This window comes from Helianthus annuus, chromosome 4 (genome assembly GCF_002127325.2).
Source record: "Helianthus annuus cultivar XRQ/B chromosome 4, HanXRQr2.0-SUNRISE, whole genome shotgun sequence".
Lineage (NCBI taxonomy): Eukaryota > Viridiplantae > Streptophyta > Magnoliopsida > Asterales > Asteraceae > Helianthus > Helianthus annuus.
Window position 1 is genome coordinate 173971989 of NC_035436.2, and position 13248 is coordinate 173985236.

The 13248-nt window shown below is 37.2% G+C and overlaps 1 protein-coding gene across 1 annotated transcript; it reads right to left on the reverse strand.

The window, feature by feature from the left end:
- Positions 1–11003: 11003 nt before the first annotated feature.
- Positions 11004–11662, reverse strand: LOC110934970 (uncharacterized protein At5g01610). The gene has a single exon (XM_022177636.2). It carries the CDS (start codon positions 11551–11553, stop codon positions 11068–11070), a length of 486 nt encoding a protein of 161 aa, XP_022033328.1. The 5' UTR covers positions 11554–11662; the 3' UTR covers positions 11004–11067.
- Positions 11663–13248: the final 1586 nt, after the last annotated feature.

The window sequence follows — 13248 nt, forward strand, 5'->3', positions numbered from 1 at the left end:
CGACCCCTCGACAGCATCCTCCCAAGCAAAACAGAGAAGACAGAAGACTGAACACGCCCCGTGCCCAAGAAGCAGTAGAAAAGACAAACCTGTAGAAGCTTCTATTGCTCACCACGGGGCCGTGCCCAGTGAACACGGGGGCGTGCCCAAAGTACTGCAGGCGCATTAATTGTAATTGCGAATTACAATTAATGAGGAGAGATAGTGTCAGACGGGCACGGGGCCGTGCCCAGCGGACACGGGGCCGTGCCCAGGCTTCTGTTCAGCCTATAAATAGGAGTGCTTGGATCGATTGCAACTCATCCCTTGGCACACCACCTCTCTCACACTTCATCCACCACCCACCACCATCACAACACCATCATCCACCACCATCATCCATTGTCCATCATAGAGTGTGTGAGTCATCTCGGGATCCAAGATTGATCGTAAGAGTTCTTGACAATCAAGGCCATGTTTGCCTAAGTCTCTTACATCACTTGGTGAAGACAAGTGTTTAGTATAATACTTTTTATTTTTAATCTTTTGCACTTCTTAATTGGTTTTGTATTAATGACTTTAATAACTAGTTTCTTATGTTGAAGGTGATTCTTCCTTATCGTTTGTCCGTGGTGTCTTGGCATTATTTTACTGTCTATATAAAATAAAAGATTTTCACCATTCATATCTCCACGGTCTATATGGAGGTATGTTGGCTACCTGGTCGGGGGTTAAGGGAACGGTTTGGTAAGGGTCTTGCCCTTGTTCAGCTTTTAGAGGTCCTACAAGGGACCTGGGTCAAATTTAGTAGGACCTCCTTCAATACCCAAAGGTATTGGATGGCGGGGGTCCAAACTCTTTGATCCCCTCATAAGTTAACTACTATTAATACTATAACCCGGCTATTTAGGACTGTATCCCTGCTGACTCAGACTACTTAGTCGAGGGTAACGTCACCTCCAAAAGAGGGGCCTAACATAATTTGCATTAATAACTTAATTAATTATCTTTCAATAATCCGACCCTTTAGGATTGTATCCTTGCTGACTCAAACTACTGGGTTGAGGGTAACGTCGCCTTCAAAAGAGGGGCCTACTACAATAACTAAGATAATCTCTTAAACAAGTGCAAAAGTGCGAAAATAATCAAAGGTTATACTAACACACGAGTCGGATCCAAGTGATTCATCTTATCTATCTGTTTTTATTTTTATTTTATTTTTCAGCATTTAGTTAGTTTTATTTTCTTAGTTTTAGAAAAATCTTTTTCTAACATTTTGATTTGATTAGAGTTTAGGATAAACCGGTACTAAAAGCTCTTGTGTCCTTGGACGACCTCGGTATCGTACCAACACTATACTACGTCCACGATGGGTGCACTTGCCCATATGTGTGTTTAGTGTTAGTAAATATCGTGTTTTATAAATTTAAAACTTGGCTAAAGTGTAAAAAGGGCTTAAAATATATATCTAAAACATATACACACTTACACACATTAGTTGTAAATGGGTGTTCAAAACAAAACTGGATCCGAATGGGAACGTTGAACGCTACAAAGCGAGATTGGTTGCAAAGGGCAACACTCAGAAAGAGGGAATTGACTATCAAGAGACGTTTTCACCTGTCTCTCGTAAAGATTCATTAAGGATAGTTATGGCCCTAGTAGCTCATTTTGATTTGGAGCTGCATCAGATGGACGTCAAAACTGCTTTCCTTAACGGAGACTTAGACGAAGATGTTTACATGAAACAACGTGAAGGCTTTAAACCTGAAGGTCAGGAGCATCTGGTCTGTAAGTTGAAGAAATCCATTTACGGGTTAAAACAAGCATCACGTCAATTGTACCTCAAGTTTGATGAAGTCATGAAGAGGCAAGGTTTTATGAAGAATCAAGTGGATCAATGCACCTACCTCAAGATGAGTGGGAGTAACTTTACTAAACTTGTCCTTTACGTAGATGATATTCTATTGGCAAGTAATAGTTTAGACATGTGGCATGAGTCGAAGCGGTTACTCTCGCATAACTTCTACATGAAGGATCTCGGAGATGCTTCTTACGCCATTGGCATCGAAATTCACCGAGATAGACATAAAGGGATCTTAGGATTGTCTCAAAAGACTTACATAGATCGTGTCCTTACACGTTACAACATGCAACAGTGCAAACCCTCAGTTGCTCCAGTAGTTAAGGGAGATGTTTTCGGTTCATTCTAGTGTCCGACAACAGAGGTTGAAAGGAGCAAATGAGCCAGGTACCTTACGCGTCAGTAGTCGGGAGCCTGATGTATGCTCAAGTCTGTACTCGCCCAGATATCGCTTATCTTGCTGGAATGCTAGGCCGTTATCAGACTAATCCTGGTCTAGATCACTGGAAAACAGCTAAGAAGGTCCTTAGATATCTGCAAGGGATGAAAGACTATAAACTGACTTATAGAAGAAGTGATCACTTAGAAGTGGTAGGTTATTCTGATTCTGACTTTGCCAAATGCAAAGATGACAAGAAATCCACTTCGGGCTACATCTTTATGTTAGCAGGCAGACCTATCTCATGGAAGAGTCATAAACAACAGTTAACTAAAACTTTCACAATGATGGCAGAATACATTGCTGTTTACAACGCAACCTGTCATGGAATGTTGCTTAGAAATCTGATCACTGGACTCAAAATCGTTAATTCCATTTCTAGACCATTGAAGTTTTACTATGATAACTCAGCTGCCGTTAGTTTCTCGAACAGTAACAGTTCGACTGGAGCTGGTTTATATCTCGATATAAAATATTTGTTCGTACGTGAACGAGTTGAGGAAAATAATCTTTGTATTGAGTATATTAGTACTAAAGATATGCTTGCGGATCCGATGACTAAAGGTCTCGCACCTAAAGTTTTCGAAGAACATGTATCGAATATGGGACTTACTAAAGACCTTATTTAATGGCATATTGTACTAGCTTATGTTTTAATTAATAAAATTTCCTCAGTTTGATTTTGTATGTCTCTAACATATGTTCTGCCGGTGTAAAGACATATAGACAAATATAAATACAAATCAGACGCTAAAGGGCTTATAAGTATTTTGATCATAACTATTAGGTTTTAAATTGAGGCTATAGTATGATTAATGGGGGTCCTGAGTCGAATGATGATTCAACGGCTGTATTTCTTTGCTATAGTTCTTGGTTTAAGGCTAAAATGAGTGTTAACTCCTGGCCAGGCTCATCTAATACTCATGATAAATGATTACTCAGTTAGTGGGAGAATGTGAGATTAAATATATTATTAATATAATATTTAATCTTTTAGCCATTATAATCATTTATATTATATTAGATCAAAATATAATAATAACCTATTAATAATTAGTTGGTAATTGTTGATGGACCATATTACCCTTATTAACTAATTGGGTTTCCTTTTGGGTGTATATATAAGGAGATTATTAGAGAGTTTAAGGGTTAGACAAGTTACACAATTACAACCCTCATAACATCTATTCTCGGCTCTCTCTCCCAACCGATTCTTCCCTAGTCTCGGTTTCATCACCATCATAACTTTACACCCTAAGGAGGAACCAGATCATCCTGACAAGTATGTCAAACTCAATGGCTGCATCTCTGACTGGATTCTCTGCTGGCCTGTCTGCTGTAACAGGTATTATTTACATGTTTTCCCTTATGTTTAACAGAACTGATACAACATTGTATGTGTGTTTGTGTGTATATATTATTTAGAAATGTGTTAATTTTTTTATGTTATCAATATTTGTAAACAAATTTAATAAAAAAGAAAATTAATGAGTCGGCTCGATTGGGCTCAAAGTTTTTACGAGCCGAACTCGACTTTTAAACTCGAAAAAATAAACGAGCCGAGCCGAGCTGGCTCGTTTAAGTTCGAGTCCGAGCTCGAGTCCAACCTAGCTCGGCTCGATTACAACCCTAGTTTATTGTTGCATATACAATTAGTTTGCTGATGGTTTATGAACAATTGTTGCATTTTTTTTGAAGATTTTATTTATTTAACAACTAGGTTATAACCCCGTGTATTACACGGGTTAAGTAAATAAAAAATCAAATAGTTAATAACGAAGATTTAACAATTAGAAAACAATATTTTTAAGATGCGTTTTTGATATCCAAACAAAATTTTGTGTCATGTGAACATACATTTAATAACCCAAGTTTTATTTAAATAATAGCGGTCTTAATTTATTAGTTCTAAAAAAATGTTGAAATGTCCAGTTTAGGCATATAGCAATTAGCCAAACAGATAAACAATTAGCCAAATAGATAAACTTATAGCTACAAAATAATATTTAGAGTAAAATGCACGGATAGTCCCTATGGTTTGGTGAAATTTCACCTTTAGTCCTCAACTTTTCAGAATTACACTCTTAGCCCTGTGGTTTGACAAGTTGTTACTCGGATAGTCCCTAAAGCGGATGAAGGTTACTCGGATAGTCCTTGTGGTTTGACAAGTTGTACTCGGATAGTCCCTGTGGTTTGACAAGTTGTTACTCGGATAGTCCTTGTCATTTCACACCCACTTAACCAGAAAAACTAACCTCCATCCGCTTTGGGGACTATCCGAGTAAAACTTGTCAAACCACAGGGACTAAGAGTGTAATTTTGAAAAGTTGGGGACTAAAGGTGAAATTTCACCAAACCACAGGAACTATCCGTGCATTTTACTCTAATATTTAAATTTAAATTAATCAGATAAGTATAAATTATCGGTAATTATTAAATTATATAGCTTTAAAATTACTATTTTATGAAACTTTATTCGTAATTTTTTAAATATTTGAAACAAATATTAAATTTAATAATTTTTAAATTAAATAATAATTATCTACAACTAATGATGGTCTAGAATAATAACAAATGTCCTTTTATTTTTTTTTTGAACAACAAATTATTTCTCCCTTAAATAATACCCCTAACCAGGTTCGAACCTGGGTCTCCCCAAAGTAGTCTTTAACTACTTACCACTGGGCCACAATCTAAGTGGCAATGTCCTTTTATTGGTTTCTTTTATTATATAGTAAAGTTTACTCTATAGTATAAATAGATCATAGGGGCCAAAATGGTTAGTTATAGAGACCATGGGGGCCAAAATAATTAGACTTAAGGGCCAAAATGGTTAGTTATAGAGACCATGGGGGCAGATATGTTAAAAATTCTTATTTTGAGCTAATATAGTAAAAGTGATATAACCACAGGAGCCAAAAACGTAATTTACTCTATAGTATAAATAGATTAACTTATTTAAAACAAAGGTATATGTAAACTCAAGAATAATCATTATAAATTCAAAGCCTGTTTATGTAAGTTTCTATCTATATCTCTTGAAACATTATTTATCAAAACTTTATTAAAAATAACAACCTCTTTTATAGATATACTATTACGATTAAATGATTTAATATATAAAAATTAGCTTATCAATTTTTTAACAATATTTAAAACATATATTAAATTTAATAATTTAAATTAAATAATAATTATCTACAATTAATGATGGTCTAGAATAATGACAAGTGTCCTTTTATTGGTTTCTTTTATTATATAGTATAGATATAGATGTTTCAAACTAATAAATCGTTTCTTAAAGATAAAATCATAAAAGAACGGTATAGCATAAATTTTTGGTTTCTAGTAACAATTTTATTTTCATTAAATTCTCATTGAGTTTTTTTTTTAACTACCAACAAAAACCCAATCACCCGAGTGACCAGGTAAACCCAAATGGCAAAAGGCCATCTATGTCCATGCGACGTTGGTGACTGGCCCGCCACTATTCTAGAGGAAATCAGTCGTCACTGCCCGAAAGCCCACCGTGGTAAAACTTCTGGCTCAAACCAGAGTAATTTTGCTCTAAGCGAGACCCGAACCTACGATCTTCACTTTGAAAGATTATGAGACTGTCAATACACTAGAAGGTCATTGTCGGTAAATAATTACAAACATTAGATGACTAGAAAGATTATGAGAATGTCAATCCACGAGAAGATCATTCTGGGTAAATAATTACAAACACTAGATGACTAGAACACATGTAAACTAGAGGAAAAGGGTATATGCGCAATATGGAAATATGGAATTGATTTTCATGTTTGCATTTGTTGAAGAACACCAGAGAAATTAAGAATGAATTAACACCAAACAACCAACGATTACTTCTTTATTGAATCACAATCAAAAGATTACAACGATTACAAGAGTGTAATGAACATGAGAAAGAAAAGAACTATCTGCACTTGTGACCTAATCCCCTATTTAACAACTACTAACAGTTAACAACCGTTAACAAACTAATTACACCATTAGCCTAAAGCTTCTGCACTTGACACATTAAGTCCCTCAACTAATGAAGCCTTATTAAAACTAAAGAAAACTTTATAAAAGAATACCATCCAGTTGACCAGGCAGTTGACTTGCAATTTACTGATTTACCCTCAACAATCTCCACCTTAAATTGCAAATCAAACACTTCAACCCCTGAATCAACCAACACCAAACATTTCCAAACACTTTGAAAACTTCACACCTGGCATAGGCTTTGTAAACATATCAGCAGCATTATCATCAGTCCCAATCTGCTGAATCCTCACCTCTTTAGAATTTACAACATCTCTAATGAAATGCAGCCTGACATTAATGTGCTTGGTACGTTCATGATAAACACTGTTCTTTGACAGTTGCACTGCTCCTTGATTATCACATACAACCACTGTTTCATCAAAAACAGCTCTCAACTCAGCTACAAAACCTTTCAGCCATATAGCTTCTTTAACAGCTTCAGTCAAAGCTATATACTCAGCTTCAGTGCTGGACAGGGCTACCACATGCTGAAGTGAAGCTTTCCAACTGACCAAATTACCCTTCACTTTAAAACCATACCCAGTAATTGATCTACCCCTGTCTTTATCCTTAGCAAAGTCTGAATCAACATATCCCAAAATCAAATTATCACCCTCTGATTTGCTTCTGAATGTCAATCCTACTTCTTGAGACCCTTTTAAGTATCTCATCAGCCACTTCACAGCTTCCCAGTGCAGCTTTCCAGGATTAGCAAGATACCTGGAAACAACACTGGCCCCATAACCAATATCCGGCCTGGTACATACCATAAGGTACATCAAACTCCCCACTGCATTAGCATAGGGACACTTCTCCATCTGTTTGAACTCTTCCTCATCTTTAGGACAGTTTTGAGCAGATAACTTGAAATGATTTGCAAAAGGAATACTCACTGGTTTGCAGTTCATCATACCAAAGTTATTTAGCACTTTTCTGATATAAGAACTCTGTGTCAACCTGAGAATACCCCTTCCTTTATCTCTGGTAATCTCCATACCTAAGATCTTCTTAGCTTCACCAAGCTCTTTCATATCAAATTCAGCCATCAACAGATCTTTTGTGTTCCTTATCTCCTCAGAATCTTGACAAGCCACTAGCATATCATCAACATACAACAACAGGTATACATATTTACCAGGGCAATACTCTTTGAAATACACACAAGCATCATAGCTGCTTCTTTTGAAAGAATTAGAGACCATATACTCATCGAACCTTTTATACCACTGCCTTGGAGACTGTTTCAGTCCATACAGTGATCTTTTCAGCAAACAGACTTTATCTTCTTCTCCCTTCTTCACAAAACCTTGTGGCTGATTCATTAAAATTTCTTCATCAAGATAACCATGCAAAAATGCTGTCTTTACATCGAGTTGTTCAAGTTCCATTCCCATGACAGCAGTTAATGACAAAATTACCCTTATAGAAGAATGTTTAACCACAGGAGAGAATACCTCATTATAGTCTATTCCTGCCCTTTGAGTGAAACCCTTAGCCACTAGCCTGGCTTTGTATCTAGGCCCTTCAACCCCTGGTATACCTTCTTTCAATTTGAAGATCCATTTACAAGTGACTATCTTCTGACCCTTGGGTTTATCAACAAGTACCCAAGTCTGGTTCTTATGCAGTGAATCCATTTCTTCTTGCATTGCTACTTGCCATCTTTCACTATCTTCAGATGCAATTGCTTCATTATATGTCAAAGGTTCAGTACTATCTTCCAGCTCTGCAGCCATAAAGACATAAGCAGAGATATCTTCTTCATCTCTGAACCTTAAAGGAGGTTTGATCTGCCTTCTTGGTCTTTCTTTAGCAATGCTGTAACCAGGAGATTGACCATGACTTGAACTTTCAGGCATTTCTTCTTCATCTGAATTCTTCATACCATCAGACTCCACCTCTATCTGAACATCCTCCTTATTGCTGAACCCTGCATCTTCAATACTGCCTCCCATGACATCTTTGTAGTATACATCTTCTCTAAATGCCACTACATCTCTGCTATTAAACACCTTTGGAGAACCATCATCTATTCTCCACAATTTATGGCCCTTTACACCCTCTGGATACCCAAGAATGATGCCTCTCACTGCCCTTGGTTCCAGCTTGCCTTGTTTTACATGAGCATAAGCCAATGTACCAAACACCCTTAGGTTATCATACTCCTCCTTTTTTCCAGACCACATTTCCATAGGTGTTTTAAGACCTATGGCAGTTGATGGTGATCTGTTCACAAGATAGGCTGCTGTAGTAACAGCTTCAGCCCAGAACCTTTTTGGCATGCCTGAACTAAGTAACATACATCTTACTTTATTCAGCAGTGTTCTGTTCATTCTCTCCACCAACCCATTCTGTTGAGGAGTTCCTGGGACTGTTCTGTGCCTGGCAATACCATACTTTCTGCAGAACTGATCAAAATGATCATTACAAAATTCCAGACCATTGTCTGTTCTCAGCTTTTTCACCTTTCTTTCTGTTTGAGTTTCCACCAAGATCTTCCAATCTTTGAATTTTCCAAAAGCCTCATGTTTTCCTTTCAAAACATACACCCAAACTCTTCTTGAGAAATCATCAACTATAGACAAAAAATACAAGGCACCTCCTAAAGATATGGTTCTTGCAGGCCCCCACAAATCAGCATGGACATAATCTAAAATGCCTTTGGTTGAGTGAATTCCCTTGGTAAATCTTACTCTGTGAGATTTGCCAAGAATGCAATGCTCACAGAACCCTGCTTCTCTTCCATCAAAGTTGCCAAGAACCTCTTGTTTCTTGAGTTCATTCAGCCCTTGATCACTTATGTGACCAAGTCTTCTATGCCAGAGAACAGCATCACTAATCTTGGGCCTTTCAACAGAGCAATTTACACCTTGTGACACCTTGCCATCCAGCATATAGATATTGTTCCCTCTTCTTGTGCCAGTAAAGATAACCATAGAACCTTTTATTATCTTGGCCTTTCCATTCTTTAGACTTACACTGCACCCTTCTTTTTCAAAAATGCCAAGTGAAATAATGTTTCTTGTTAGTTCAGGGATGAACCTAACATTCACAAGTTTCAACTCTGTGCCATTTTCAAGTTTAATAACAACAGTGCCCTGCCCTTGTACTCTACATGTTCTGTCATCTCCCAGTTTCACAGTTCCCATATCTTGCATTTCAATGTCTTGAAAATACTCCCTATGAGGAGTCATATGATAAGAACCTCCTGAGTCAAGAATCCAGTTGTCATCTTGATTTCCCTTAGACACAACTAGTACATCAGCACTTTCATACCCATCATTTGAACTATCTGGTGACCCCCCATGTTGACTCTTAGACCCTGAATCATACTTCTTCTTCTTGAATCTATCTGGACAATCTCTTTTAAAATGCTTTTCTGAATTACAGATATAGCATTTCCTTTTAAACTTGGACTTAGACCTAGGTGTATTCTTCCCCTTGAAAGATTTCTGTTCTGGCCTACCCCTTACAACCAGACCCTCACCTATTTCCTCCTTAGCATCACTTCTCTTCTTAAGTTCTTTAGAATTTAAAGCAGCCAAGACTTCTTCCATTGATAATGAATCTCTCCCATACATAAGAGTATCAACAAAATGCTCAAATGTCTGAGGGAGAGAGGCTAAAAAGATTATAGCCTTATCTTCATCATCAATGGACACATCAATATTTTCTAAATCCAGAATCACCTTATTAAATTCATCAGTATGATCTTCTAAACTTTTACCTGAAGCCAACTGGAAGGTGTACAACCTCTTCTTGAGATAGAGACGGTTTGCAAGAGACTTTGTCATATACAGGCTTTCCAGCTTAGCCCAAATTCCCGCAGCAGAAGTTTCTTTTGACACCTCTCGCAACACCCGATCTCCCAGACTCAAAATGATGGCACTATGAGCCTTTTCAAGAATATCCTTCTTTTCTTTATCGGTCAAACCCGCTGGTAACTTTGCCTCACCAGCCAGAGCATCTACAATCCCCTGATGAACCAATAATGCCCTCATCTTCACTCTCCATAATCCAAAATCGTTCTTCCCATCGAATTTCTCCAACTCGAACTTCGTGGACACCATGGCGACTCTTTTCAATTCACAATTGGCTTGAATTGAACCCTAATTTCTCTGAATCGGAGCCAAACGCAGGCTCTGATACCAATTGTTGAAGAACACCAGAGAAATTAAGAATGAATTAACACCAAACAACCAACGATTACTTCTTTATTGAATCACAATCAAAAGATTACAACGATTACAAGAGTGTAATGAACATGAGAAAGAAAAGAACTATCTGCACTTGTGACCTAATCCCCTATTTAACAACTACTAACAGTTAACAACCGTTAACAAACTAATTACACCATTAGCCTAAAGCTTCTGCACTTGACACATTAAGTCCCTCAACTAATGAAGCCTTATTAAAACTAAAGAAAACTTTATAAAAGAATACCATCCAGTTGACCAGGCAGTTGACTTGCAATTTACTGATTTACCCTCAACAGCATTTCTCAACCTTGATAGATGATTTAATATTACATGTATGTATGACCTCATTATAAATGCTATTCATATAGACACCCATTACTACATTAACCATCTACATATGTTTTTAATTGTTGACATTTTTAACTTGATCCCCAAATTCTTTATATGACAGACTTTTAACATATAATAATAGAACACGTACATTATTATTCCGCTTAGAAACTTAACACCAAACCAAAGCCTTACAACATGAATCACATCGACCAGTCCAAAATATTCGAAACTTTCCCCTTACCTTCTGAAGCAACACAATTGAACCCGCAACCGCACTGCGGAGACTCCTCAAACGCCTCGATATCGATCCCCGCCTTCAACATCCCGACCGAGAAATCCACCTCACCTTCGTCCCGAATAGCCGCCACAATTTGCACCCAGAATAACATAACTTTTACACTTACCCCCTTCAACTTCGTCACCTTGCCTTTTCTGATCACTCCACTGATCATAGGTTTGTACTTTACTTCGTACCCATCGTTTTTAAACGTACAGTTTTCACCCAGATTAACATGGAACTCTCCAGTTTCTCTGTTCAGGGTGTACACTGTAACGTTTGTCGGAAGCAGACCAACGGGGAGATCGTATTCTTGTAGTATTTCATAGGCCGTCGGGACTTGAGCGACGGCTGCACAGATGAAGAAGAGGAAGAGGAGGAGAGGAGGTATTGTGGCCCGAGAAGTCATTTGAGAAATGATGAATATATGATATGAATGAGGAGATGATAATTGAAGTGAATATGTTGATGTTGGTTGAGGAAAGTTTGTTTGTAGACGTAGTTGTGAAACATATTTCTTATGTCCGCAATCTAAGGCGTTTGTAAATACCGGAACATAGTAACCCAACAAAATACACAACTTATATGATGAATAGTTAATCGATCTTTACATGCTATATACACACACACACACATATATTTATTTATGGGAAATTAAGCATTGACTCAAGACAATTTACTAAAATAACATTTGACACGTCTAGCCGTAGAAAACTCACGCAAAACCATTATCTTCAGTGTTAGGGTGTAAGGAGCGCTTCACTAGGGGAGAGTAGTCCCCTCTTTACCACAACCAATTATGTCAACTCTCATCTTCACTTCCTATTTTGCACTCAATCGTAAGGGGGTCTGTAGGATCGTTTTCACGACCGAAACGAGTCGTTCAGAGGTGTTCTTCTCAATACGAGAGGCGGAAACTAACATATAGAGTTCGAGACAGCTTGATATTCACTTCAATTGTCTTTTTGATTGATATAACAACGTTTTACAGCGAGTAGACACTTCAGCAGCACTTCGGCTCTGGAATCGGAAAGTTACAAATGAGATGACACGACCTACTATTTATAGACAGCCTATTCCGCACGAAACAACTCACGCAAAATGACCAGGTTCATTTCGTACGAAATGACAAAGTCATTTCGTGCGAAATAGCCCCCAAACACATTTTTGACATTTTTCTCGTATATCGTGCCCTGATCTATCTATTCTAAAACAAGACTCGATACAAGACGAAGTCGACAGACATATGCACCAACAGACTCCCCCTTGGATGTTGACGAAGTCTTCAGTGTCGAGTCTTCAAACTTCAGTCTTTATCAGTCTTTTCGCGCTGTCCAAAGTATCTGACAGTGTAAAGCATCCTCAATCTTCTTTCTTCTTTCATCTCCAGGATTTCAACCTGGCTTTCAACCATTCAAACTCCCCCTTGAATGTTGATCTAGCAATTTTAGCTTCTTCTCTTCTTCACAATTTCAGAATCGCAATCTGCCTCTTGATCTATCTAATTCTCTTGATCAGATCTCTTGATTCCTTAAGTTCTTCAGCATTATCAGCTTCATAAACCTACACAGACTCTACCTCAAAATAAGATTCACAAATTTATCAATTTGACAAATTTTTATATCATCTGCAAAAAATTTGTTCATAATGATTTAACATTTAAAATTTCTGATGATCACTTGTAGGCAAAACATTCAAATCTTTTATCATTTTTAACAGACTCTCCCTCACCAGATGTTCATCATGTTTAGTATTTGGAATTTTGAAAATCAGCTCTACAACATCAGTTGTCGAAAATCTTTTTGGATTTTTCAAAAGTTTATGCTAAAACACACTGAAAATCTTTTTAGGTTTTTGATTTTAATGAAATGCAAAAAAGAAATATTTACATACAATATTTTTGTGAGTTTGTGTAAAAGATCATATCAGTTTATGAGACAAATCACTAACACCGTTAAGCTTTAAACATCTTAAGTTCTAAACAATTCACCTAGATTGTCAGTATATTGATCCACTTAAAGTTTCACACAAAGTTCAACTGTTTCGAGATACGAATTAGTTGTTTTAACGACTTAAACTTATTCGCGTGTCCCACCTCAGAATA

Excerpts from the sequence above, each read along its gene's own strand:
- LOC110934970 (XM_022177636.2), bottom strand. The coding sequence starts at position 11,553 with ATGACTTCTCGGGCCACAATACCTCCTCTCCTCCTCTTCCTCTTCTTC.